General features: G+C 49.3%; 3 protein-coding genes across 3 annotated transcripts; 2 read left to right on the top strand and 1 right to left on the bottom strand.

Annotated features, from left to right (window-relative positions):
• Positions 1–154: 154 nt before the first annotated feature.
• MRPL51 (mitochondrial ribosomal protein L51) lies at positions 155–936 on the top strand. The gene is made up of 2 exons (XM_062513280.1): positions 155–502; positions 672–936. The coding sequence occupies exons 1-2, from the start codon at positions 232–234 to the stop codon at positions 866–868; spliced, it is 468 nt and encodes a 155-aa protein (XP_062369264.1). The 5' UTR covers positions 155–231; the 3' UTR covers positions 869–936.
• A 986-nt stretch (positions 937–1922) lies between these two features.
• Positions 1923–13075, top strand: VAMP1 (vesicle associated membrane protein 1). The gene is given in 10 exon segments (XM_062514882.1): positions 1923–1937; positions 2475–2830; positions 3988–4147; positions 4974–5132; positions 5381–5432; positions 7041–7058; positions 7061–7083; positions 7086–7161; positions 11116–11238; positions 13002–13075. Coding segments are annotated over 10 exon segments (1056 nt in total).
• A 935-nt stretch (positions 13076–14010) lies between these two features.
• SCNN1A (sodium channel epithelial 1 subunit alpha) lies at positions 14011–20665 on the bottom strand. Its single transcript, XM_062513269.1, has 13 exons — positions 20655–20665; positions 20165–20536; positions 19501–19756; positions 18469–18653; positions 17584–17684; positions 16740–16903; positions 16333–16431; positions 16042–16159; positions 15719–15797; positions 15348–15405; positions 15165–15220; positions 14558–14633; positions 14011–14337 (listed from the first exon to the last, which is right to left on the bottom strand). Exons 2-13 carry the CDS (start codon positions 20512–20514, stop codon positions 14011–14013), a joined length of 1869 nt encoding a protein of 622 aa, XP_062369253.1. The 5' UTR covers positions 20515–20536; positions 20655–20665.
• Between the last annotated feature and the right edge of the window lie 2629 nt (positions 20666–23294).

The following is a 23294-nucleotide window of genomic DNA, read 5'->3' as shown; positions in this document are numbered from 1 at the left end:
ACCGCGCTCACCCCGCCCCTTCCCGCCACGGGCCTATCAGCGCCCGGCGGCTGCGCCGCGCGCCAGCCCTTCGCCCAATCGCCGGCTCCCCTGCCCTCCCGACCGTTGGCGCTACGTCACCCGCGCGCCCCTGCGCTCCCTGGCGGAAGGGGCGGCCCGGGGGCAGCGCTGCTCTTTCCGTCCTGTCCCGTCCCGGCCCCTTCCCCTCCCCGGGGCACGGGGGTCATCCCTATGGCGGCGGCGGCAACGCTGCTGCTGCGAGCGGCGGGCCGGGCCCTGCTGGGCCGTGCCGCTCCCCTGCCCCGCGCCGAGCGGGCTATTAGCGACTGCGGAGCGGCGCGCTGGGCGCCAGTGCGGCCCGGCCTCCCCGTGCCGCTGTCCTCGCCCCTGGCAGGGCTCTCCCGGCCCATCCGCATCAAGGAGCCGCCCAAGCGCAAGCCGGTAGATCGGTGGACGAAGAAGCGGGCCTTGTTTGGGGTGTATGATAACGTGGGGATCCTGGGTAAGACACACACACTGCTCGCACCTCTCCAGCGCCGTGACCCCGGGACAGGAGGGGAGGGAGGCTGGACTCACCTGCGGGCTGGCGCCTCTGCTAGCAGTGACAGAGCGGGGAGGGTATAGGTTTCTCCAGTGCCTGGCTTCATCTGTCTCTGCTCTCCTGTCCTCAGGTGGCTTCCAGATCCACCCGAAGAATCTCATCATGGGGCCCACTTGGCTGCGAGGTTGGCGGGGGAACGAGCTGCAGAGGTGCATCCGCAAGAAGCAGATGGTGGGCGATCGGATGTTTGTAGAGGACTACCACAAACTCAACAAGAGGATCCGGTACTTGTACAAACGCTTCAATCGCACCGGAAAGCACCGCTAAGGAACAGCAGTGGCTTTGGCTTTGTGAATGCCACAGGTTTGTGGCATTGCAGTCAGAATAAAGCCAGCTTTCACACAACTGAGTTCCCAGTGCTTTCTACAACCCTTGCTTCATATTCCTACCCTGGTCCCAAGGTCCTGCTGCTGCTCCAGGCCTGAGTTCCTCTGTGCCTCCTCAGTCATTTCTGACATACTTCTTGCAGGCATCTGTTCCAACCTGCATCCATGAACTTGATGCTCTGGTCCTCTGTTTTTTTTGGTCAGGCCTCTAGCATCCTTTCAGTCTCTGAGCCCCAGGTTCATACATCTAACATGACAATTACAGTGTTTTCCAGCTTAGATTTTTCCTCATAGCCAAATTTTTCAAGTTAGTGCCACAAGGTCCTACTAATATGTCTTCCTGCTCATGACTTTACCCCTTGCCCTCCACTCATCTCTGGTTAAGTGTGAATGATCCAAATGTTAGTTGAAATGCATCAAAACTTGTCTTAAGAATGGGATTTGTCTCATTGCATGCTCACTTGATGACTTGACTTGATCCCCTGCTAATGATACTGAAAGACCAAATGGCCTTTTGTTTATAATTTAGGGAGGATTTGCAAAAGTAGTTCAGGTATTCAAATGTTTTTTAAAAATTGTAGCTTCTAGTTTTCCATAACTATTGCCAGTTCCTTTAGAGGAGAAGTTATGGTGAGTCACAGCTGGCATCCCTCTAGTCCAACATCATACCACTGAACACTTGGGAAAAATCCATTAGATGAACAGGTATTTGCGTAGCAATTCTGCCTTGGTCTTTAATTCAGCTGCTAAGTAACTGGGCAGTTATCTGCTGGCTTGATGTATCTTGCTACCGAGCAACACTGCTCTGTCTCCAAAAGCATTTGGTTGGAAGTGGCAGGGAACGAATGGAAAGAACTCTTTAGGCCTAAGCCTGAGGAAAGTGAAGGCCTCTTCTCTGTTTAAACAGCTGAAGTCCACATTCTCAGGAGCAGGGTGACAGACCTGTGGGACTTGCCAAAAGGTGTTGTGGATTCAGGAAGCTGGCATGGGTCCGAATGGAGACTGAGCAGGTATAGCAAATCCTTGACTGAAAATATGTTGGAAGCTGGAAGAGTATCAGAGAAAGTATCTTGTAACCTTTGGCATCTCTTAATCCCTAAACACCACCTGGCAAGGGCTCTTTGGCCACTAATTCCATAAGCTCAAACTTAACTTGCAGTGGTTATTGGAATGGTCTTCACACTGCAGTGGAAAGGCTGCCAGGCTACAGAAGCTTCTTCCTCAAGTTGTCCCTTCTGTCTGAAAGCAGAGTGTAAAAACCTAAAGTTCTGAGGTCAGTGCTAGTCTGCTCCTCTCTGCAAATCACCTGTCTCTAGTCACAATGCTGCATTATTCTTCAACTTCTAACCACGATCTTCTAGTTACCATGCTGTAATCTGTAACATATCTGTCTTGTGTACCTAATAATCAGTGAGATCTGACACTAAAAACTAACATGAACGTCCTGCATCACCTTACAAAAGGAAAAGGTAGTGTAGGTGTGAGCCCATGCTTGCCACTCTCCACTCACCGCAAAATATTCTGTATGAAGAGTCTTCTTGTTCTAGTACACTCCTGCCCCTTTTTTTGTCCTGAATTGGAGAATCTCCCCTTCTGATCCAGCAGGCTTCTCCAGATATTTAGACGGAAAAACGCCAAACACATTGCTGCTCTTAGGGCTGTTGTGGGAGCCTCGTAGCTTCCAGCAGGCTGCAGAAGCTCTACAGGGACTTGTTCAGCTTCGCTTTCATGACGTGCTGTGTGGTGGAAGTGGGCCAGCGACACCATCTCTTAATTGCAAGGACAGCGGCTTAACCAGCGCCAACAGACACACTGCGGGGGTGAGATTTCGGGAACGCTCCGCAGCCCCCACCACGACGGCGCCAGCCGGGCTGGGCTCCAAGAGGAAAACTGAACGGGGCAGGTAACTACGATCAGGCGCTGCGTGACCTTCACGGAGCGCGGCGGACCCGCTCAGGGCTGTCGGGGCCGGCGGCTCCAGCGGCAGGGTCGTGGATTGGGAGCGGGGCCGTGCGAGCCCCGGCCCGGGGCGGCAGAGGGAGCGCCGGGCGCACCGCGACCTCCGCAGGGGCGGGGCCAAGTCGGGGGCGGGACCAGGACTGCTGTTCCTATTGGACAGTCTCATTGAGGGGCGGGGCTAGCACCGTGGCGGTCTGGGGGAGGGGCTAGCATTATGGCCGGTTCCGCAGGGCTCGGGGCGCTGATTGGCTGAGGAGAAACCCAGGGGCGGTGCCGAGCGGCCGCTGCTGGCGAAGCAACTTTTGATTGGCTGCTGCCACTATGGGCGGGGCCCGCCCGTTATAAGTGAGGGGTCCCTGGGGCTCGGGGGTCTGTGGGTGCGAAGCTCCGTGCTGAGTGTCTCGTGGTTGGGTCCGGTGCGGCCATGTGAGTGTTCGCCCGCTCGACCGGCCGCGGGCGGGCTGCGGTGGGCGCGGCGCGGGGGTTGTGGCTGGAGCGTGAGGAAGGGGGGGGGGGGGGTCAGTGCAGAGCCCGCGTCCTGGCCGGCGGTGGTGGGGTCGGGTGGCGCATTGCAGCAGCCGCAGGCAGGACTGCCTGCACCGCCCCCGGGCGGTCCTGCTCCCCCGCCGACTGCGTGGGTGCGTGGGCCGTGCCCCAGTAGCGTTGTGCGGGTCCCCAGCTAGAGGCAACTTGGCCGGCGGCCCCCACTGCGCCCAGCCCGGTGGCTCCCTGGTCACCTCGGGATGCCCCCGCGCTGCCTCCTTGTCCCTCTTTCCCGCCTTCCGTCCCCGTCTCCTGGTCACGTCTGTGCGGCCAGGTCGCTCTGTTACCCCCCCGCAGTGCTTGGCGCGACCGCACCGGCAAACTCCTTCGGCGCTGGGCTGGTTCCATTCCCGTTGCCCCCCTGGGCTTGCCCCTGCTTTAAGCTCTCCCACGAGCACGCCTGTTCCCGATCCGGCGGGATCCAGTGAGGCTGCAGGCTCCCGAGGCTGCTGCCAGCACTGCTGCAGCCTGGGGACACGGGGGTTCGTGTGGATTGGGGGGGGGTTCTTTCTTGACTCTTGGCTGATTTTTCGCTCATGTGTGTGTTACACCCCTTAGGTCTGACCCAGCTCAGCAGCCTGCTCCCGGCGCTCCCGAAGGAGGGGCTCCCGAAGGAGGAGCTCCCGAAGGGGCAGCCCCCGGTGGGGGTCCCCCCGGGGCTCCCCCCAATCTGACCAGCAATCGCCGCCTGCAGCAGACGCAGGCCCAAGTGCAGGAGGTCAGTAGCTCTGCCAGCCCTGAGTGAGGGGTGCCTGTCTCTTCTCCCGCTGCTCTGCAGCAGCGATGCTCTTGACCTGTGTCTGTCGCTGATGAAGGAGGTGGCTCCTATTGTCATGCCAAAGTCAGAATTAATTACTGCTCAATACTCAAAAATAAGGTGACGGACCTATTAAAGAGGCTGGAGAAGGGATTGCTTTATGTTTAAAAGCTGCTTAATTCCAGATACTAATTCAAAGGACCAGGCTTGCTAGATTTTTTTGGTTCCTCGTTGTCGTGCATCTCTTATGGAAATAAAGCTGTACAGCGTCCAGGACAGCTCTTAATCCCTACGGGCTGCTTCAAGGGAGCCCTGTGTGCGGTGATGTGGGGGAACCTTTGCGTGGCTTCCCGGGATCGGTGTCAGTGGCTTGGCTGCTGGCGCGCAGTAGCGCCTTTGTGCCTCGCCGGGGCAGCAACGTGAAGCTCATAAGGTAATGTCTCAGCTCTCGGAGAGTGAGCTGAGCACGACTGACTCCTCATAAGGAGCGTGGCTTTGGCTTGCTGCTGGAATGGAGAGCTCTTAAAAGCACATGAGGATGTGAGGCTGAGGACCTGGTTGAAGTGTACTTGAGCGGATGTTTTAACAGTGAGTCTCCGATTTTTTTTTTTCCATTTCAAAGTAGGCAGTGATTTGAAGTTACTTCTTTCTTGCCCTAATCTTCTCCCCCTACCCATGTGTTCTTTTGTTTTGTTAGTATTGCAATATCAGTTATTGGCTAAGTTACTCCTCTTAACTCTTTCTGTCTTTACCAATATAATTGCTCCTACAATTTTTCCTTCTGCAGGTTGTTGATATAATGTGTGTAAACGTCGACAAGGTGCTGCAACGAGACGAGAAGCTGTCAGAGCTGGATGACCGGGCGGATGCACTTCAGGCCGGCGCCTCAGTATTTGAAAGTAGTGCAGCAAAACTCAAAAGAAAGTACTGGTGGAAGAACTGCAAGGTGAGTTTCCTAGTGCCATGATCTCCTTGGTCAGGAGGGAGCTTGGCTATTCTTCTCCTGCGGGGCTTTGCAAGTATGGTTGGGGCTTCATAACAATTTGAAATGCTTAAGATTCTTTTGCTGTGGGAAGGCTTTGAGGCCTTGGCCGTCATGCTTTCAGGACCTGGCTTAGGTCCTCTGGCTGCCGGGAAGAATGGGAACTTGTTGATCTTTTCTGAATATTGCTCTTGGACAATCTTTTTCTTCAGATGATGATCATAATGGGAGTGATTGGTGCCCTTGTGGTGGTGGTGATTGCACGTGAGTATCAAAAACCTCAGGCTCAAAGGGAGGAAATGCCAGCTGTAGAGTACTTAACTTTTCCTTTTTGTTTTGAGGGTCATAGTTGTGTAAGTGTCAACTTCAGTCTTTGGGAAAAGGAGGTAGTAGTGCTGGAACTCCCTCACTTAGTGTGGAAATAGTATGCTTTATCTAGCAATATGAGGAATAGGGAATGCCATCATTATAGAAATGGGAAATTCTGTCTACCAGGTCAGATAAACCTGTAAGTATGAGGGGCATTTACCCTGGAGTGGGTGGGTTGGCAAGTTCCTTCCCTAGTGGGTGGTTTGGAGTTCTGAGGGACCTTTGGTATAACTTGCCCTTTTGTTCTTTCTTTTTTTCTTTTTTTTTTCTATTGATTTGTCTCCAGTCTACTTTTTTACTTAGATGTAGCTCCTTCAGTCTGCAACCTCCTGTCCCCTGTTATCTTGCCTGTCTCTTCTTGCCTCTGAATTTTTCTTTTCTTTCCCTTTCACCTAGCTTCTTCATTGATTTTCTTATTGGTTTGAATTTATCTTCTGTATATGACTCTGAGCTGCTTACTAAACATAGGTAGATTTTTCAATAGCTGCTGCAGCCTTAGGGAGTGTCCTCTAAGTTTAGAGGAAAAGGAAGCTGAGGAGGAAGGTAGCTATTGCTCCTGCTCCTATGTAGGGAACTTCTTGTGTTTATTTTTGGGTGTAAGCTTGTCAAATAGTGCCTGTGTGAACTCTAGCAAAATAAGAATGCCTTAACACAGTGCCTTTTGGGATGAAGGACTGCAAGCATGTGAGAGTCTTTAGTGTTCTGCCTAAAAAAAGTGGCAGCATGACTTGAGCTTTTCATTGAGCTGCTGAAATAAAAACTAGTTTGTGTTGGCCAGTGGCTGTGAGCCATCTAAGCTGCATGTAGTGATGTAGATTTCTCTAGCCATGGAGAGGTGAGCACTTGAAGAACTGATTTATTCTGCCTGTCCTTATTTCCAGATGACTTGCTGCCTGAACTTGGCCATTTCAGTTTTTATAAATGAGGGCCTACATGATTACCTCAGTCAAGTGCAACAGGCTAAACACAGTTAAGTGGAAGGAGCATTGCTATTTTCTAAAAGGCATGTGTGGGAGTAAAGTCTGTCTCCACAAGGAACAAACGAACAGCAGTTAGTCTGGTGGGGAGTGTCAAATATGCCTTTCATCTATGCACACACAAGCCAGGACCCTGTAGCTTCTGTCTTGTAGCTTTCCAGAAGGAAGACTTGGGAGTAGTGGCAGATTGGGAATTGGTGTTTTGCTTTTGTGTGACTGGGTTGAATGTCAAGGAGACTCACTGCCATAGCAGATAGAGGTGAAGAGGGCTGGAGGTATTCTGGGTGAGCTGTACAGCTTTCTGATTTAGACTATCTGCTCTGTTTCTGTTGCCACAAAGCCCTAACTTTTCAGCAGCAGTTAGAAAACACTTGAAATGGTTAGCTGGGGATTCAAAGGGAAATAGTGCTCTCAGCGTGGATATTGCAAAGTGACATGCGATGTCCCAGTTTGGCAACTTCTGTCTTGAGAGATCTTGCTGATCAAACTGAATCTTACTACTTGCTATGGGTTCTCTTGAATTTAGGTCCAGGGTGGTCTCTGATGAAGTAAACTTGTGGCTGTGGCTTTCTATGAGCGATTCCCTTGTTTTTCTCCATCAAAAGTAACAAGAGGTGTGAGTTGTTTGAATGGGTTGTCAGACATGGGTAAAATTACCTGCCCTGTTTCTGTAGAGTCTTCTGAGGAATGTGTACCTTGTCTTTTAGCTTGTTTTAACAAGCTACTCTGTAGCCTGTAATCTAGACTGGAAAGAAGGTACTCCTTTGATTTAGGAAGTTCTACCTCTGTTCTAGAATACACTGGGATCTGTTTAGGCTTAAGAGGAGGCAGGGAGGACATCACTGGAGTTCCCAGATGGGAGCAACGTACAAAAGATGGGAGGATCAGATGCATTTTGTTTCACTGGATGTGCTGGGGAAATCCCTTTCTGCTTCCCAGGGCACCTGGAAAGGAGCTAGGTTTTGCATGCTCACTTCCATGCCCCAGCATTTCATTTGAGTTCATCTCCCTGCAATTCCATTCCTCTCTGCCTTGGGGAGGGAGGAGACGAAGATCTGGAGTGAAGTGGCCCTCGTCCCCTGAGCACTTCGCTAATTCTCTGTGGAACTGAGATGGGATGGATGGTCAGAAGTGCATCTACTGAAGAGGAGCCAGGGCCTGCTTGTGCTACTTGCTGCTCTCATTTTAGGGGGTAGGCTTACAAGCTTGAGGCCCCCTGGCCAGCAATTATCTCAAACTCTTCTAAACAAGCCTTTGGTGCCCCATTATTCCTGTCTCTCTGGAAGCTGAGGTCCCCCTAGGCTGTCTCTTTAATTTATTTCTCTTAGATGTATGTTGCCACCTCCTCTGCTCCCTTTCCCCTTCTCTGTGCATGGGCAAAACAAATCACTAAGGCCTTCTTAGTAAAGGCAAGGGACTCTGCTGCCCACGGCATCATAGCCACTCATGCACGTGCAGTTTATTCCTTTATAAACACAACTGTAATCTCCTCTGGCATGTTCTGGAAATCAGCTCATGTACTTTTAATGGTCTCTAAGAAACACAATTCACCACCTTATTGAGTCTGTCTGTTCTGTCAGTGAGTGGGAAGGGGTTGGGTTGCCAATCTTTCGGAATTTTTTTTGGTGACTTCCATAGCGTACACATATCTGAAGTTCTGTCCCTCAAAGCTGTGGCTGGTTTTCCATTGTAAAATGATGGCATTTCCAGTTGTGCTGGACTGACTCTGGTAAGTCTATAACAAAATGTGAGAACCAGCAGTTCTGGGGGAAGAGGCTGCCCAAGCCGAAGTGTACTTTCAGCCACCAAATGTCCAGCCACTGTCCTGTTCAGGGGACTGCCTTCTGTGCATTAGATTTAGATTTCAATAACCTCAGATCCTTAAACCCAGAAAACAATTCTTTGTTGGTGTTAGAATATAAGTTCAGGACCCACATGAAGACCTCCAAGCGTAGGATGCTGTTTACAACATGTATTGGAGCATGACTTGAAGAAAGGTAAGTGTCCTTTTGTTTTGCTTCACTGTACATTTGAAACTCATTAAAAGGAAATGACAGAGCTTTGTCCAGTGCAGACTTCTTTTAAAATTAGGTACTTGATTCCTTATCTGCCATTACTGCTACAAAAGCTAGGTTGTGAAACTGTCTTCCCTGTGGCTTCTGGTTCCCTTATGATTAATCACTATCTGGTCTTAAACATCACCAAAATCACACCAGAACAATGAACACACCAGAAAAAACTCTCAATGGTGAACTTGGAGCAAGGCAGTTAGACTAATTCTTCAAAGATGGAAGCCTTCCTGGGAGAGGATGGTGTCTGGACTGGCTGGTGGATTAAAGCAGCATGTACAGTCTAAAATTCCATGTAGTTCAGGCCTGCACAACCTGAACAAACGAGTCGTGCTGCAATTCCTGCCAAGTTTTGTGTTGCGCTCCTGTCAGTTCTCAGCCTCATTCATGCAGGGTGGGGGTAGGGAAGATGTTTTCTTAGGACAGATGCATCTTTGGACAGTTGATGATAATGTCCAAATCTCTAGTCAAAGCTGGGGATTGAATGCTCATTTTCCAAAGCTGGCAGCTGCTTTGGAGTATAGAGCTGGGGGTGAACATACTGCTTGAAAGTTGCCCAGGGTTGAGCTCAGTTCATGAGTCACATAGATGTTTGCAGAGACTTGCATGTCTAGCCATAAATCCTCTGGTAGGCATTGAAAATACCATGTTCTGCTGGAAGCTCTTCTGAGGTGCCATCCTTTACTGCATCAGCATTTCTGCTGCTCCTGCACTCTGTTATCTCAAACAAAACAGGGTTTAAAATGCACTCCAAAAGCAAGGCCAAGGCTTTGGGAGAATAGTTCTTTAAATGTCTAATTAAAAATTCATGCTCTGCCTCTCAACACAGAACATGCTTAACAGGACTTTGAGCTGGAACGGATTGCCCAAGAGAAGTTGTGGGTGCCCCATCTCTGGAGGTGTTCCAAGCTGGGTTGGTTGGGGCTTTGAGCAACCTGGTTTAGTGGAAGGTGTCTGTGTCTGTGGCAGGGAGTTGGAGCTAAGATGGTCTTTAAGGTCGCTTCCAACCCCAACCAGTCTGTGCAACATGCAGCTCCCATATCAACTGCTTCATCCTGATGTCTTCAGCTGTGGTGGAAGAAAAGCCTCAGCTGTACTGCTCCTAATTGGAAATACCCTAAACCTTCGTATTTCTGGATGCCTGAGGCATTGCTCTGGCCTTTCCTGAGGTCTCTGTGCTGTTCAAAGCCAGGTGCAGGCTCTCATCAGTGGTGGGGTTTGTTGTCTCAGCTGGAGAGTAACCAAATGATGGTGGGGAAGACAGTTTTTTTTTTTTTCGTTTTTTTTTCTTCAGAGCTGGAATGCAGTATCAACACTTTTTAAATTAAACTGGCTTCCTTGGGAAGTGACAGAGGTCCCTGCTCTGATGTATCCACAGGGGTTGGAAGCCTTAACTTGGTGAGGAGAAGTAATAAAGGGGAAGTTTTATCTTTGTGTTCTGACCTCTAAACAAATAACTGCTCTGTGAGATGTAACAAATAAAGATACAGGTTTTGCAAATAGGCAACTCAGCAGTGTCTGTTGGATACCTGAACCTCCATACTCCTGATAATCTTTCACCTCTTTTTTGCCTGAGATAGAGTACAGCACCTATTCAGAACACCCTTACTTGCTCTCCAGGTTTCAAATATGAACAGCCTCATAACATCCTTCCCTTCAGTGCACAGATCCACTAAATGATTTCTGCAGAGGACAAAATTACATCCTCTTAAAACGTTCTTTCCTCAGAGGCTTCTTTTCCAAAAGCCTTTGTACTCTTTTTTTAAAGTGAAATTTGCCATAAATTTAATAAAGATTATAAGCTCTTTTTAATTTGTTGCTTTTAAGCATGCACTTGGAAACTGAAGGTGTTTTCCCCTCTTGTGCTTAGAAGCCCCACTTAAATATTACATATTTTTAAATACAAAGAACTGTGACTGAATGTGGTTGTGCCTTTGTTCTGTTCCTGATCTCAGTGTTCCCCTGTGTCCTTTTACCAGGAGCACTACTATCCTTTCAATTTCTTGATGTAGCCTGTAACCCCTTAGATTTTATTGAACCTATCCCAAGAACTTGGTGACCCTTTCTTCAAATTCCTTCTTGGTTTGACCTCAGTCTGTTGCAGAGAAACCTTGACCTACCTGTCCAGCTTCTCTTAAGCCCTCCAGCAAGGTGGGTTTAGTTCTTCTAACTATTGTTTATTTTCCAAAGTGATAGTTCTCTCATTTGTTTTTTCCTGGCTTCCCAGACACTTATGTTGTACTTCCATGCCTTTCCTCTATTACCTTAATTCTTATAGAAAAACAGTTTTGACATGTGCTCAGAGTCCAAAAAGACACAAATTTCAGCCTTTGCCTGCATGTTTTCCATATCCTCAAAATAACTCTGCTATGCCTCTAACACACCTATGACTACTGAGCCTTTGCATCCCTTCAACTTTCTCCTCTTGTACAAATTCGCCCCAGCTGAGACCTTTAATTTGCTTTTTGCTGACCTGCAGATCCCCATACATGCACGCTTTCTTCCCTTTTCTCCAATTTTTCACATTCTCAGTGAAACACTCCCATTTTGGTGCTTTTACTCTGGCACTGCTGGCCTTGCCTCTTGTTTTCATCCGGACCAAGCTCACTGTACATCTGCTGAGCTCATTTGTGGTCTTGCCAGCCTACGAGAAAGGTAGGGATTATTTCTGGAACAAGCACCTGATTTTTTCCACGACAGCAGTTTTTGCACTGATTCACAGAACAGGGAGGGCTAACCTGTGTACCAACTTGAATAACTGCTTCTTCATGTTTCTACAGGCTTTTAACTCTGGATTTACAGCTATCCTGAATGGTGCCATTACTTTGAGTTCATCAGCCAAAGCCTTTTTTTTTTTTTTTTTTTTTTTTTTTTTTTTTTTTAACTTTTTTATGGAACGGATATAATATGGTTCAAGCTTTCCCCAGGGAATCCATCACCCCTTTCTGCAGCTGTATTTCTTTATGATTAAGAGAACTTACTGTTTCAAGTACTTAATGCCTCTGATTAATCTTGCTTTAATCACCCACTTAACTGTGTGTGATGCAGCAGGTCTCATCAATTTTACGGTTATTACCAGGTTATTTATGGTTCTGTGATGTGAAGAATCGTGCCTTACTCTCTGGATATTGAGGAGAGATCATGCTTACTGTATGAATCACCGTATGTTTATGGTATACAAAGACTGTTTGAGGTGTTGCACCTGTTCTTTCTCCTTTCTTGATTTGAAGATGGTTTTGTGAAGCAAACAGCTTTGTGTCCAGTGTTAGGTTTTTGCTCGTTCATGTGCTAGGAAACACCCAAGGCATCAGTCTGCAGTACTGAATGTCTGACCAAGAACTGGGTGCAGCATCCTAGCTCCTCTATCTGCCCGTCTTCTGTATTTTAATTGTGGCCAAAGTTACGTTCAGCAACTGAACCTAGCTTTTAGCTCTGCCTCTTGGGCAGTATTTTTACAGAACATGAAAGTACCTTCACAGAGGCAATTTTGAGATTTCATTCATTGCTCGCTCTTTTTTACTTCATTTAAAACCACACACAGAAAATGGATTTTTTTCATGTTTGCAGAGGCTCTGATCTTTTTTCTAGTGGGGGCCCCCAAGGAGAAGTAGGTATTCCCACACCTCTTAGTGCTGCTTGTTGCAGGCCTCTCCTTCCTGCTGGGCTGTCACCCTTGCTGAAGGACACCCCCTGAGTTACTCACTCCTATTCCTAGCAGAGAGACATTACCTTCACTTTCAAACGAGTTATCAGCTGAGTGAGCACTGGGATAAAACCGGTAAAACCAGGAATATTTGTGCAATAGAGAACATAGCATTTGTGTGTGTATTTGAAGAAGAATAAAATCACTCTCTGCTGGGAATTGAGAAGTGCATTTAGGTAATCAAGGCAAGAGCAGTACAACCGGTATGTGTTTAGCATCTCAAAAGGAATAATTAGGCAACAGTTTAGATACTGCAGTAAACTCCTCCAACTTCCCAAGGGCAGTGCATCTTCCTTAATTTTTAAAACAGCTTCAGTTTTTCTTTTGTTATTATTAACTAGTTTTTAAATTCAAAAGTGGCAGTTTGCAATGTGATTGGTTACAGGCTTCAACAGGTCTTTGCCTAAACTGCTTAAATTTGGTATCTCTGTTTGTCTTGTGAAGTGGATAATCCTGTTTTTTAAGGACATCACCCTTGCTCTCTTGATACCCCATAAAGTGCAGTGCAAACACCATTGCAGCAGAAGTCTGAGTATTTGTAAGAAAATAGTATGGCAAGCTCACTGCAAGAAATGTGTTCTCTTATACAAAGGTCCCCAAGTTAGTTCCTGAGAAGAGGACCATTTTTGCCCATGTGGTCCAATCAAATAGGCTAAGGCTTTCCTTAGAAGCACTTTTGATTAAAGCCTGTAGTACTCTCCTGTGCTTCCCCCAGGAAGAAGAGGCTTAGCAGAGTTTTTGTGGGTGGATCAGATGAGGGCTGGGAGGAGCAGAACAGGCACTGCATGACCTGTGCTGCTCCAGTCCTCTCTTGCAGGATCCCAAGGCAGCAGATACCGTTTGGGGTTTTTGGAGGGTGTGCATAATCCTGCCAAGCTCTCTTTGTTTCCCTCAGGAAGAAAGCGGGGAGGGTCAAGAAAATGTAGAAATCGATTTGTCCCAGAGGTGCTAGCAAACAATCGAATAGCTGGATGTACACATGTATGGTGTATCCCAAGGAAAGTGGGGAGAGGGATACCCAAGATCTACCAATACCACAAAGGCATCTTGAAAAGGGAGCCTTTACTTTGCCAGGGGTGTTTTGTCCCAGACCTGGGAGTGGCAGCAAGCTTTGAGCACCTCTCCGGAGTACAGAAATACAGATTGAGATCGTGCCAGTGGCTCTTGTGTCAAGTAGCCTCTCCTTGGGGGGAGGAGAGGGTAGGTGATACAGTTTTGGGATCAGAGCTAGACATGAAGAATGAGGAAATAGCAACCAGTTTAGGGAAAGCTTAACAAAGCATAGCCTGTTGAGAGATCTGTACCCCATCTGAGACTCCATTCTGTTCCTTGTCATACCACAGAGGAGGCCAGTCACACCTGCCAAACCTCTTTAATTAATGACAGACCAGAACTGTGGCAGCATCCTTGTTGGAGGGAAAAGAAAGCATGCATGCACACGTAGGTGTGCACATGCACCAAGCATTAGGAAATAGAGAGGACATATTCCCCGTACATACACTAGATCAACTCTCATCCCTGGTGATCCCACAGCAATAGTATTTTATGAAACTGAAGAATTTGCCTACAGAAGTGAAAGCAATGAGTCATGCCAACCTCGAAGCAGTCTTTTGTTATGGTCCATGTGCAGCACCCCAGAAAGAAGGAAATGCAGGCCCTGCAGACAAAGTGTGCAGCCTTTGCTCCAGCTGCCACCCATCTGAAGAATGGAAGAAGCTGCTGCCTCACTCGTGTCCCACCTCACCATCCCTGCTCGGCCCACGTGGTTCCAGGCTGTTGTAGGATGGCAGGGTGGTCACTACGGCCTCAACAGTGAAGCGATGTGGAGCACCGAGAGCTGGTGCCTCATCTTGGAAAGCAGCGTTATCCTGACTGTTCAGAGGGGGTCCCGGTGGAGACTGCTTCTGCCGAGTGCGGAACCAGCGGAATGCCAGGATAATGGTGATGGCAATGAAATCCAGAACCAGCTCTGCAAGCTCCATCACAGACAGGACAGAGGATCCAAACCAGAGACTCCACTGGTTCCCAAGCTGGGACAGCAGAGTCACTACCTGCAGGAGATGGATTAAGAGCAGTGATGACAGCCCGCATCTGGGACTTTGCCTCCCTGCCTGTTCCCTCTTCCCTGTGGTGCTGAGGGGATTCCCCTCACCCTACCCAAGGAAAAGAGACTCAGTATCCAGCAGGGCTGCTGGAACAAAACCTTGCCACAGTGGAGGGACATTCTGGGGGAATGGGTGGCCAGAGAAGACATGGTAGTAGAGTGTGTACCGTGAAGGCTGGAGACTCCCCATTGGTCTTGTAGTTCCACTCTTCAAAAAAGATATTCACTTTGGCAACTCCATTCCTGTGAATGAAGATGACACTCAGTAACCCCAACTCAATCCCTGCATTTCTTCACCCAGCCTAATTGTCTCTGTCCCCTTCTGCCCCCTTGTCCTTTTCCCACACATACCACCCAGAGGCTTCCTCCCATCTCTGTAGCTCTCTTATTCTGCACTAAATACAGTCTTTGGTATTTAGAGTGCACTTCTGACGCTGTACTGTAAACCCCAATGTTTGTGGCAAAAGCTCCTGCACAGCTCTCTTTTCCACTCTTCCATGAGCACTTACTGTGACTCCAGAACACACAGCAAGTGTTAGGGCTTAATATTTTTATATCAACATCTGACCTCCTTCAAAATTTTTCACTTGGGTCCCCATCTTTGCTGAAATCTTGGTATATACCTATTCTGAGTCAATCCACTGCCCCTGTCCACAGGTCCCATGCCTGATCTCTTCCCATCAGTGATTTAATCTTAACTCTGATATTTCCAACACACACATTCCACTGGGATGTTTTCTGGTTTGGACACAGTCTCTGTTTAGGGGCACTCACCTCTTGGATGTGATATTGTATTTGTTCTGTTGTGAAAGCATGTAGAAAACCCAGTCCTGAAATGAAAGTGCAGTAAATTGTGTTACATGATCACAGTCATCTCCTGCACGTTTAGTACTATTTGAGGAAGGACTAAATGGGAGGTGGGAGCAGTGCTGGAAAGCTAGGATACCCTCTCCTTACCTCTGAGACAGCAGAAGGCCAGCGGGAGTATCCAGCTGACAGCTGGTATTCTGTCATTCTGCAAGGGAAGAGGAGGCTGTGTTAGCTGTTGAAGCTGTAGGAGCCACAGGGCCAGGTCTTGCCATCCCCAGGCAAACCCGGAGATTCCCTCCTATGCTGAAGTTCTACCCACTTCCCACCATGTGGAATGCTTGGGAGCTCACCCCTAAAGCAACCCTGATGTTCCTCAGCCATTTTGGCTTCCTGATGGGAGAAATACCTTTTCAGGTGGGGGCTCAGCTATTGACCCAAGCTTTTGCCCAGTCAGTGAATGCTTACCAAACTTGTAGAAATATTTTCCAGTCTTCCTGCCCAACTGATGATCAACTTACTTGCAAGGTTTCCGGCACTTGTGGAAACAGCCCAGCACATCAGCTTTGAATTCAGCCAGGAGTTTGTAATAGCAGTAGCCTGAACAGCAAAGAATGAAAATCCAGGTAAGCTCACAGTACCTTTAGACAAAAGGTGGTGTGTGGCAGCGAGGGGAACCCAGAAGGGGTTTCCTTCCACAAGGGGCTAATCATCCAAGGCAAGACTGTCTTTTGGATGTCTCACACCAGGAAGCTCATTGAAGACAATGAGACATGCTGGGACGTGTGCTGGACCAAACAGGTTCAGGTGGGCATTGGCTCTTCTGTGCCTGCTGTCCACTTACCCCAGGCTGTGTGCTTTGTGTAGTCACAGTACTCTGCTCCATCGGGCAAGGGATAGAAGTAATATGCACAGCCACAGCGTTCTACCATGTTGAGCTGAAAGCAGGAGCGAATGCAAACCTGGGAGGCACATAAGGTGGAAGAGGCTGATCAAGGGAACAACCCACTGCTGCCTGTATCACATCACATCACACTATTAACAGAGCCCAAAGAAAAGCATGGCCATTAGGGGGCTGAAGCATGTCTGGAAAGCAGAGAAACAAGGTGGCCCAGGAGGGGTGAGGGTGAGTTACCTGCTCGGTGTAGCGGGATGAGTACAGGTTTTGCACTGGGACGTCACTGCCATCCTCTGTGCAATCGCTGTAACTGCCCCCAAGGCGCATGGTCATCTCCTGCAACAGCAAACCCTCACTGTACAGAACAACTCCACTCTGGCGTTCTCTTCCCACTCTCCTGTGCCACACGCTGCTCATCCATCAGTATCTGTTCTTTATGCTTTCCTCGGGATGCCAGCTCCCCCTGCTTGCCTCCATTTAATTGTTCACTGATAAACTGTAGCCAAATGCTTCTCATCTAGTCCAGCAAGCTGTTCCTCCTCTCCCTTCACCCCATGTGATTAGTCCCCTCCCTTAAACACACACTGTAGGTCCAACCAAATTAAACCTCCCACCCATAGCTCTCACCCATTCTGCTTGCTCACCTTTCTCATGCTGATGGAGGTCTCGATACCAGGACGAACATTGAAACCCCCATCATCCATGAAGGCTGGCTCATTCTGATCATGGACCATGACCCTGGCTCCTGTCACTGTGGACAGCAGAGGGATGAAATCGTTCTGCTCAGTGCGCACCACCAGAGAGAGACCTGAGGGAATATCAGAGAGTGAGGGAGGTCATGACTGGCTGTGGTGCAGCAGAGAAGGGAGAGCAGGATGGTTAGAATGGAGTCCGAAAGAGATAAAGGCACACATCAACCAGAGCTGCACCAAAGCTTGGCAGCAATAAGGGGTGGCTGGAGGGAGGTCAGAGAAAAAGCTGGAGGCTCAAGAAGAGGCCAGAAAAAAACTGGATTTCATCACTGTGGCTTAGAAAAACAGAACTGTGAATTGTGAGAGATTTCATGGAGAAACTTGGAGCCAGATGGAAGAAAAGAGTGAAGATTTGGTCTGGAGAAGTTTCAGAGGGTTTAGGAACACAAACAGGTCAGTTTCTTGAAAGAGGAGGAAAATGGGGAAGGAGAAGGTAAAGACCAGGAGGAGCACAAGCACTATGACTCAGTAGAGGACTTCAGGAAGGGCCAGCACAAGTCCAGAGGACACAACATGAGGATCAGGCACTGGTAAGGGAGAGAGTTCAGTGGGCAGCAGTGAGGACCAGCCATGTCCATGAGACAGCTGTCTCCAGCAAGGTGAAAACAGCTTGGGCGAGACAGAGCAGGGCTGCATCTGCCACCACCAGTACTAAGCACTGCAGGATGCCCATAGCTCCTAGGGAAAGCAGAGCTAAGCTGTTCTCCTTACTCACCAAAGAGTGCCTCTCACCCACCATTATTGATCCCAGGCAGTGAGGATGTCCACAGGCTGCTGCTGTTGTCATTAAAGGTATAGCAGTTCCCATACAAGGGATGGTGGAAGTGGGTATAGTTCCTGGGAGGAGAACAGAAACATTCAGACAGAGTGAGAAGGGCTGTGAAACCAAGGGGAAGGCTTTCTGAAAGGAGCAACTCTGTTTTCCATCAGCAGGGAGAGGGGCTTACAGCAGATGGGCAGTATTTGTTATGTAAACTCACAGGAACAGGGAAAAGCAATTAAATTGTGCTGTAAAAAACGTCCTGGAGCTGGACAGGTTTTTACACAAGGCTTTTCATGCTGCTTTTCAGAGCCCAAATGGGTTTTAGCAGTGCTAGCAATTACTGTATTATCTTCCTAATACTGGTGAAACTCTTAGCTTTTCCTACCCCTTTTCCTCCCTTGCGGATCATTTTCATTCCACTACCTCCTTGGGGGTTTTTCCACCATTAATGGTAGGAGAAAAGTGGGATATGGTCTTACTGTCTTTTTTTATCAACTTTGTCTTCCTTTATGTGGGCTGATATGTACCACTTTACCACTATGGAGGGTAGAATAAAAATTCTTTTGTGCTGTACGTCTGTGTCCGCTCTGGTGTTTGTACCATAGAATTATTTAATTTTTGTGAAACCCAGAAAAAGCAAAATCATTCTTTGAGGTTCATAGTTCCAGGTCACAGGACCCGTGGCCCTGATACACAAAACCCACAGGAAAGAATCAAGAAAGATAATTTGATCTTTCAATTGGGAACCGAACAAGGAAGGATCCTACCTCGGAAAAGAGGTTCTATAAGGTGGGTTCCTTGATTCCCCTCAAACCCAAGCACAAAATAAGTGTTTTCAGGAGTATTTCCACTACTTACGCCTTGTCACACGTTGCCTCATTGAAGCGGCAAGCATAGATGAAATTCTCAAAGTCAGACTCGTCCAGGGCTTTTGCATCGGGCACCTGTGCCAGGATATTGATGTAGTGAAAGCTGTACCATTCCCGCACCGCGTCCACTCCTGAGGAGTATGCCTGATGGAAACAGTCGTTTGTTTCACTGCACTGTTAAGAAGGAGAAGAGCCATGTCAGAGAAGTCTTCTTGTCCATGGATAAGCAATGGTCCCTCAGCACAGGCAGATGACTGAGGAAATGAAAAGTTCCACAGGACTCCTGTGTGACCAACAGGTGATCAGCAGGATATGGAAAAAACCCGGGGCAGCTCCTCGGTGGAAGGGCAATGCCAGGTGAATTAGCAAGGCTGAGTAAAACCTAGGAGGCAGCAAGGTGTGCAGGGGTAATCTGCACATAAATTCTACCTGGTATAAAACCAGGACCTTTAAATTTTTGCGTGGGGAGCCCTTCCTTCAGGGTGTGTCCCGAAAAACACAAATTGTGTTCTCAATCCCGTGGAAGCTCCAGTTAACTGCTGAGCGATTAGCTTCAGTCCTTCAGTGCCTTTTAAAATGCAAACACAGATACCCTAGGGGAGGAAGCTGCTACCTGGGAGCAATTGTGACCATTATCACATTTCAGGTGGCCCAGGATCATCAAATACTTTCTCATTTGCTATTACTGGGCAATGCAGCAACTGATGCTGATAAACTGCTCTCAAAAGCAACTGCAAGGCTGATGTACCCTCAGGAAGGACAAAGTTTTCCTGCTCTTGGGAAGAGATGTACACTGATATGGACATGTCCCCTGGGGCCTGCATGAACATGGACAGAATTTGGGGAGCAGGATTGTATGGATGGAGGGATTCAGCTCTATCTTTATCTGTCATTAGCAAAGGCCAGTGGAGATTAATCAGACTTCTACGTAAGGAAAGGCATGGCCAAAGGTCTAACAAGACAAAAGCAGCCAGGCAGAGACTGGAGTGGGTAGGGCACAGGGTATATCTAGGGATCTCACCAGAACAAAGCCAATTTTCCAGTCATTCTTGTCCACTGAGGGACTGTTCTCTGGCAAGTTGACCAAGTTATCCCGCTTCTGTCTCCGCAAAGGATGGCGCTGGACATGATGTAGCAGGCTCCTTGTGCTACGCTTTTGTGTGGACGATGTGGACCAGTCTCTTTGTGGCAGAGACATGTTGTAGTCATAGAGGTCTAGCAGTGTCTGGTGAGTGATTTGGTCCAGCTTATCCAGCTGCTTTCGGATGGCGCTGTATCTGTACAGGGGGGAGAGAAGACCAGCAGGTTTAGGGCTGGATGCACACAAACGGCTCTGAATAAGACATGCAGCAAAGTTTGCTGGGATGATTCTGGGCATTCCTGCCACCAGCTGTAAATCTAACCCCTTGCTGGAGGCTATCTTGCAGGAGAGAAGTAAATCTGGTGTAGCCCTGTGGCAGTTTACATCGCAGCCTGCTGAATAACACCACCAAGCAGAGCTGCCTAAGCTCACATGCCTGACTGTGAGTGCCCTGCAGCAGTAAAGGCCTCTGAAAAGTGTCCTTTCCACCGACACCGCTACAACAGTGGGCAGTCGAGGATCACGAGGAGAACCAGAGTACGTGCCTTTACCCTGCACCCATCAAAGTCAAGGCAGTCAATATCTCTGCAAGTCTATTTCTTACCTGTACGGATTGAGGGTGCACAGCGTCACGGCCGGGAAAGTCAGCCTGTCGGAGTTCAGGTTGAGGTTGAGGTTGACAGGGTAGCTGAAGTACTCCCTGTAGAGGATCCCGAACTGCCAGTACATTAAGCCGAAGGTGAGAAAGAACAGAACGGACCAGAAGGCTGTCTTCATCTTATTCTTTTTGGAGCACACCAGGCGGATAGCCCCGTGGATGGTTGTGTTGCTGCAGAAGAATTGGAATAGCTCCTGGTAGGAGCTGTAGAATTCGATGAGACCCTCCCGCTCCTCTTCTTTTTGCTGCTGCTCCTCTTCTTGTTTACATTGTCTCATTTTCTCCCCTTCTGGCATCTTCCCTGCCTTCACAGACCCACTCTACATACAGCACAAACTCAGAATTAGTCGCCCAGCAAGGCTGTGGCTCCGGGAAGCCGTGCCCGCTGCACAAACTGGCTCTGCATCACCCTCTTCCCCAAGCCCCGCTGCTTCACCCTCTCGTCGCTGACCCCCACCCAGGCTGCAGCTCCCCCTCCGAGCCCTCCCGTCCCATATGTGACACGGGGTCGATCCTGGCCCCCGAAGAGTCCTTCCCGCGGCTGCGCCCCCGCCCCTCCCGCCGGGACCGCGGCACTGACGGGGGGCGCGGTGGCCGTGCCGGGCGGCGGCTGCTCGGGCCGGGACCGGGACCGGGACCGGGACCGGGACCGGGACCGGGGCCGGTGTGTTCTGCCCAGCGCCGCCGGCTCTCCCGCAGCCTCCCCGGCTGGGCTGGGACCGGTTCCTTTCCAGTTGGAGCCAGCACCCCGCCCGGCTTCTGCCCTGCCAGCCTCTCCCCGCCCCTCCCGCCTGTCCCTCCCGCCTTGTCCCTCCCGCCTGTCCCCTCCTGCCTGCCCCCTCCTGCCTGCCCCCTCCTGCCCCTTCCCCTTCCCCTTCCCTCAGGCGCCGCTCCCGGGGAAGAAAAGCCTCTTTAAACTCTCGAGTGTCGGCGGCGGGAGGACCGGGCGGGGCCGGGGGGTCCAGGGACACGTCGGGGCGGTGACCTTGGCGGTGCCGGAGGGGTCAAGGCGCTCCCGGGACAGCGGGGTCCCCCGGCACCCCGAGGGGAGCCCTGGCCCGGCCAGGTACGGCCGCCGAGCAGCCCGAACCTCCTCCTCCCACCCCCTCCGGCGGGGACGCGGCGTCCCTGCGAGCCCAGGCGATGCAGAAAGAAATTTGGCAGCGCCGGTCCCCGATGCAGCGCCAGCCGACCGGGAACCTCCAGGGCTCGTCCCCCCGGAACCTTGCCCTGCCACCGACCGGCGGTGAGGGCCTGGATTTCATCGCCCAACTCTGCTTTCCAAGGGCAAAGCCGCGAGTTTCGGGTGGGACCTGCCAGAGGGATGGGAGCTGGGACAGAGAAGGCTGGCGGCGAGTCAGTGATAGACCTCAGTTACCGCATCGCCTTTGCTGGTGCCTTAACTAAAGAAATCTTTTGTGTCCATAACTGCCTGGCCCAACCATGAGTGGGAACTTGTTTTGCTGAGCTGTGCCTGGGAAATCAAGGCCTCCCGGCACTACTCAAAGCCTTCCAGTGTTTCCTTGGACCACGGAAATGAGCACCTTTAGCAAAATGTGACTGAAAGTCCCGAACACACACCTGTCATTATAACCGTGAAACTCCTTTACCAGTCTTTTCTCCCAGTGATTTTCTTTCAAACTAGGTTTCACTAAAGTTTTTGCTTATTTCTTCCCTTTCTGGTTATCTCCTTCATATAAGTCCTTGTTCAGAGTATTTGGTTACTGAATTTTGATCCTTCTTGAGTTAGCTGTGGTTTGGTTAGTGACTCAAAATGCTCATCCACTTTCACCTCTTCACATTGCAAAATCCCATGCTTGAAAATGGTAAGCAATACACTTGACCCAGCAGGTAAGTGCCAGCATGCCAGGAACAGCCTTATGACAGCTGCTTTTTACAAACCTACAGCCACAACTTGGAGTGTTCTGCTACCTCCATCCCCTGACAAAAAGCAATGCAAAGCAAAAGCACCGTTTCCCCTGCAGTCCTAAACTTAATTGTATCTCCAGTAAATTTTTTTTGAACTTTCATCAAAGACACAAACTGCAAAAAGTGGGTGGCTTGAGATGAATGGACTAATGCTGTGTCCAAGGCTTATTAAAATGCAGCTTCCTCAGAGCATTACTGTGTCAGCTTTTGGGGCCCTCAGCTCAGGAAGGACATAGTCATTTTGGATGGAGTCCAGAGGAGGCCAGGAAGATGATCAGAGAGAGGGCTGGAACACCTCTCCTGTGATGGCTGGCTGGGAGGAGAGAGTTGGGGTTGTTCAGCTTGGAGAAGTGCAGGGAAACCTTATTGCAGCCTTCCAGTATCTGTCAGGTCTACAAGAGACCTGGGGAGGGACTGTTCTTCAGGACATATAGGACAAGGCAAAATAGCTTCAAACTGAAAGAGGGTAGGTTTAGATTAGATATTAGGGAGAAGTTTTTCACGGTGAGATTGGTGAGGCATTGGAACAGGTTTCCCAGAGGAACTGTAGATGCCACATGCTTGGAAGTGTTCAAGGCCAGGTTGGACAGGGCTCTGAGCAACCTGATCTAGTGGAAGGTGTCCCTGCCTATGGCAGGGGGCTGGAACTAGATGACATTTAAGGTCCCTCCCAACCCGAGCCATTCCATGATTAGAAGTATGGACAGTCGGTGCAGCTCACTACCCCATCTTGGGCAGTGCCAGTAAGAAATGTCATTTAGTGGAGGAATGTGAGTTCTTCTGACTTGTGCCACTTGCAAGTTTCATGCACTCAGAGAGACCTGGAGACTGAGAATTATGCAGCATTGGTGCTTACAATTACCAGGAGAACCTTTGGAGCTCTAATCCAGTCGCTTCACAGAGAGAAACTTGTGTGACTTAACATTATCATAATTTTCTGAAATTACTGTTGCACTAATGGACTAATCCTCCACCTCTCTCTTACTGGAATTGTGACTCTATCTTACTGCAGTAACAAAAGTTACTTTGCCCCTTAAAAATGCCCCTTTTATACTAATTTAAGTTAACAGCACCCATTAAGCAACTGCAGCCCAATTTGGTAACCCATAGGCATTCTCTGATTTCCACAGTATGTAAAAGAATTTTA

Source organism: Cinclus cinclus, chromosome 2, assembly GCF_963662255.1.
Source record: "Cinclus cinclus chromosome 2, bCinCin1.1, whole genome shotgun sequence".
NCBI classification, from domain to species: domain Eukaryota; kingdom Metazoa; phylum Chordata; class Aves; order Passeriformes; family Cinclidae; genus Cinclus; species Cinclus cinclus.
The sequence above is the reverse complement of the archived record's forward strand: the minus strand, read 5'-3'. Positions and strand labels throughout refer to the sequence as shown.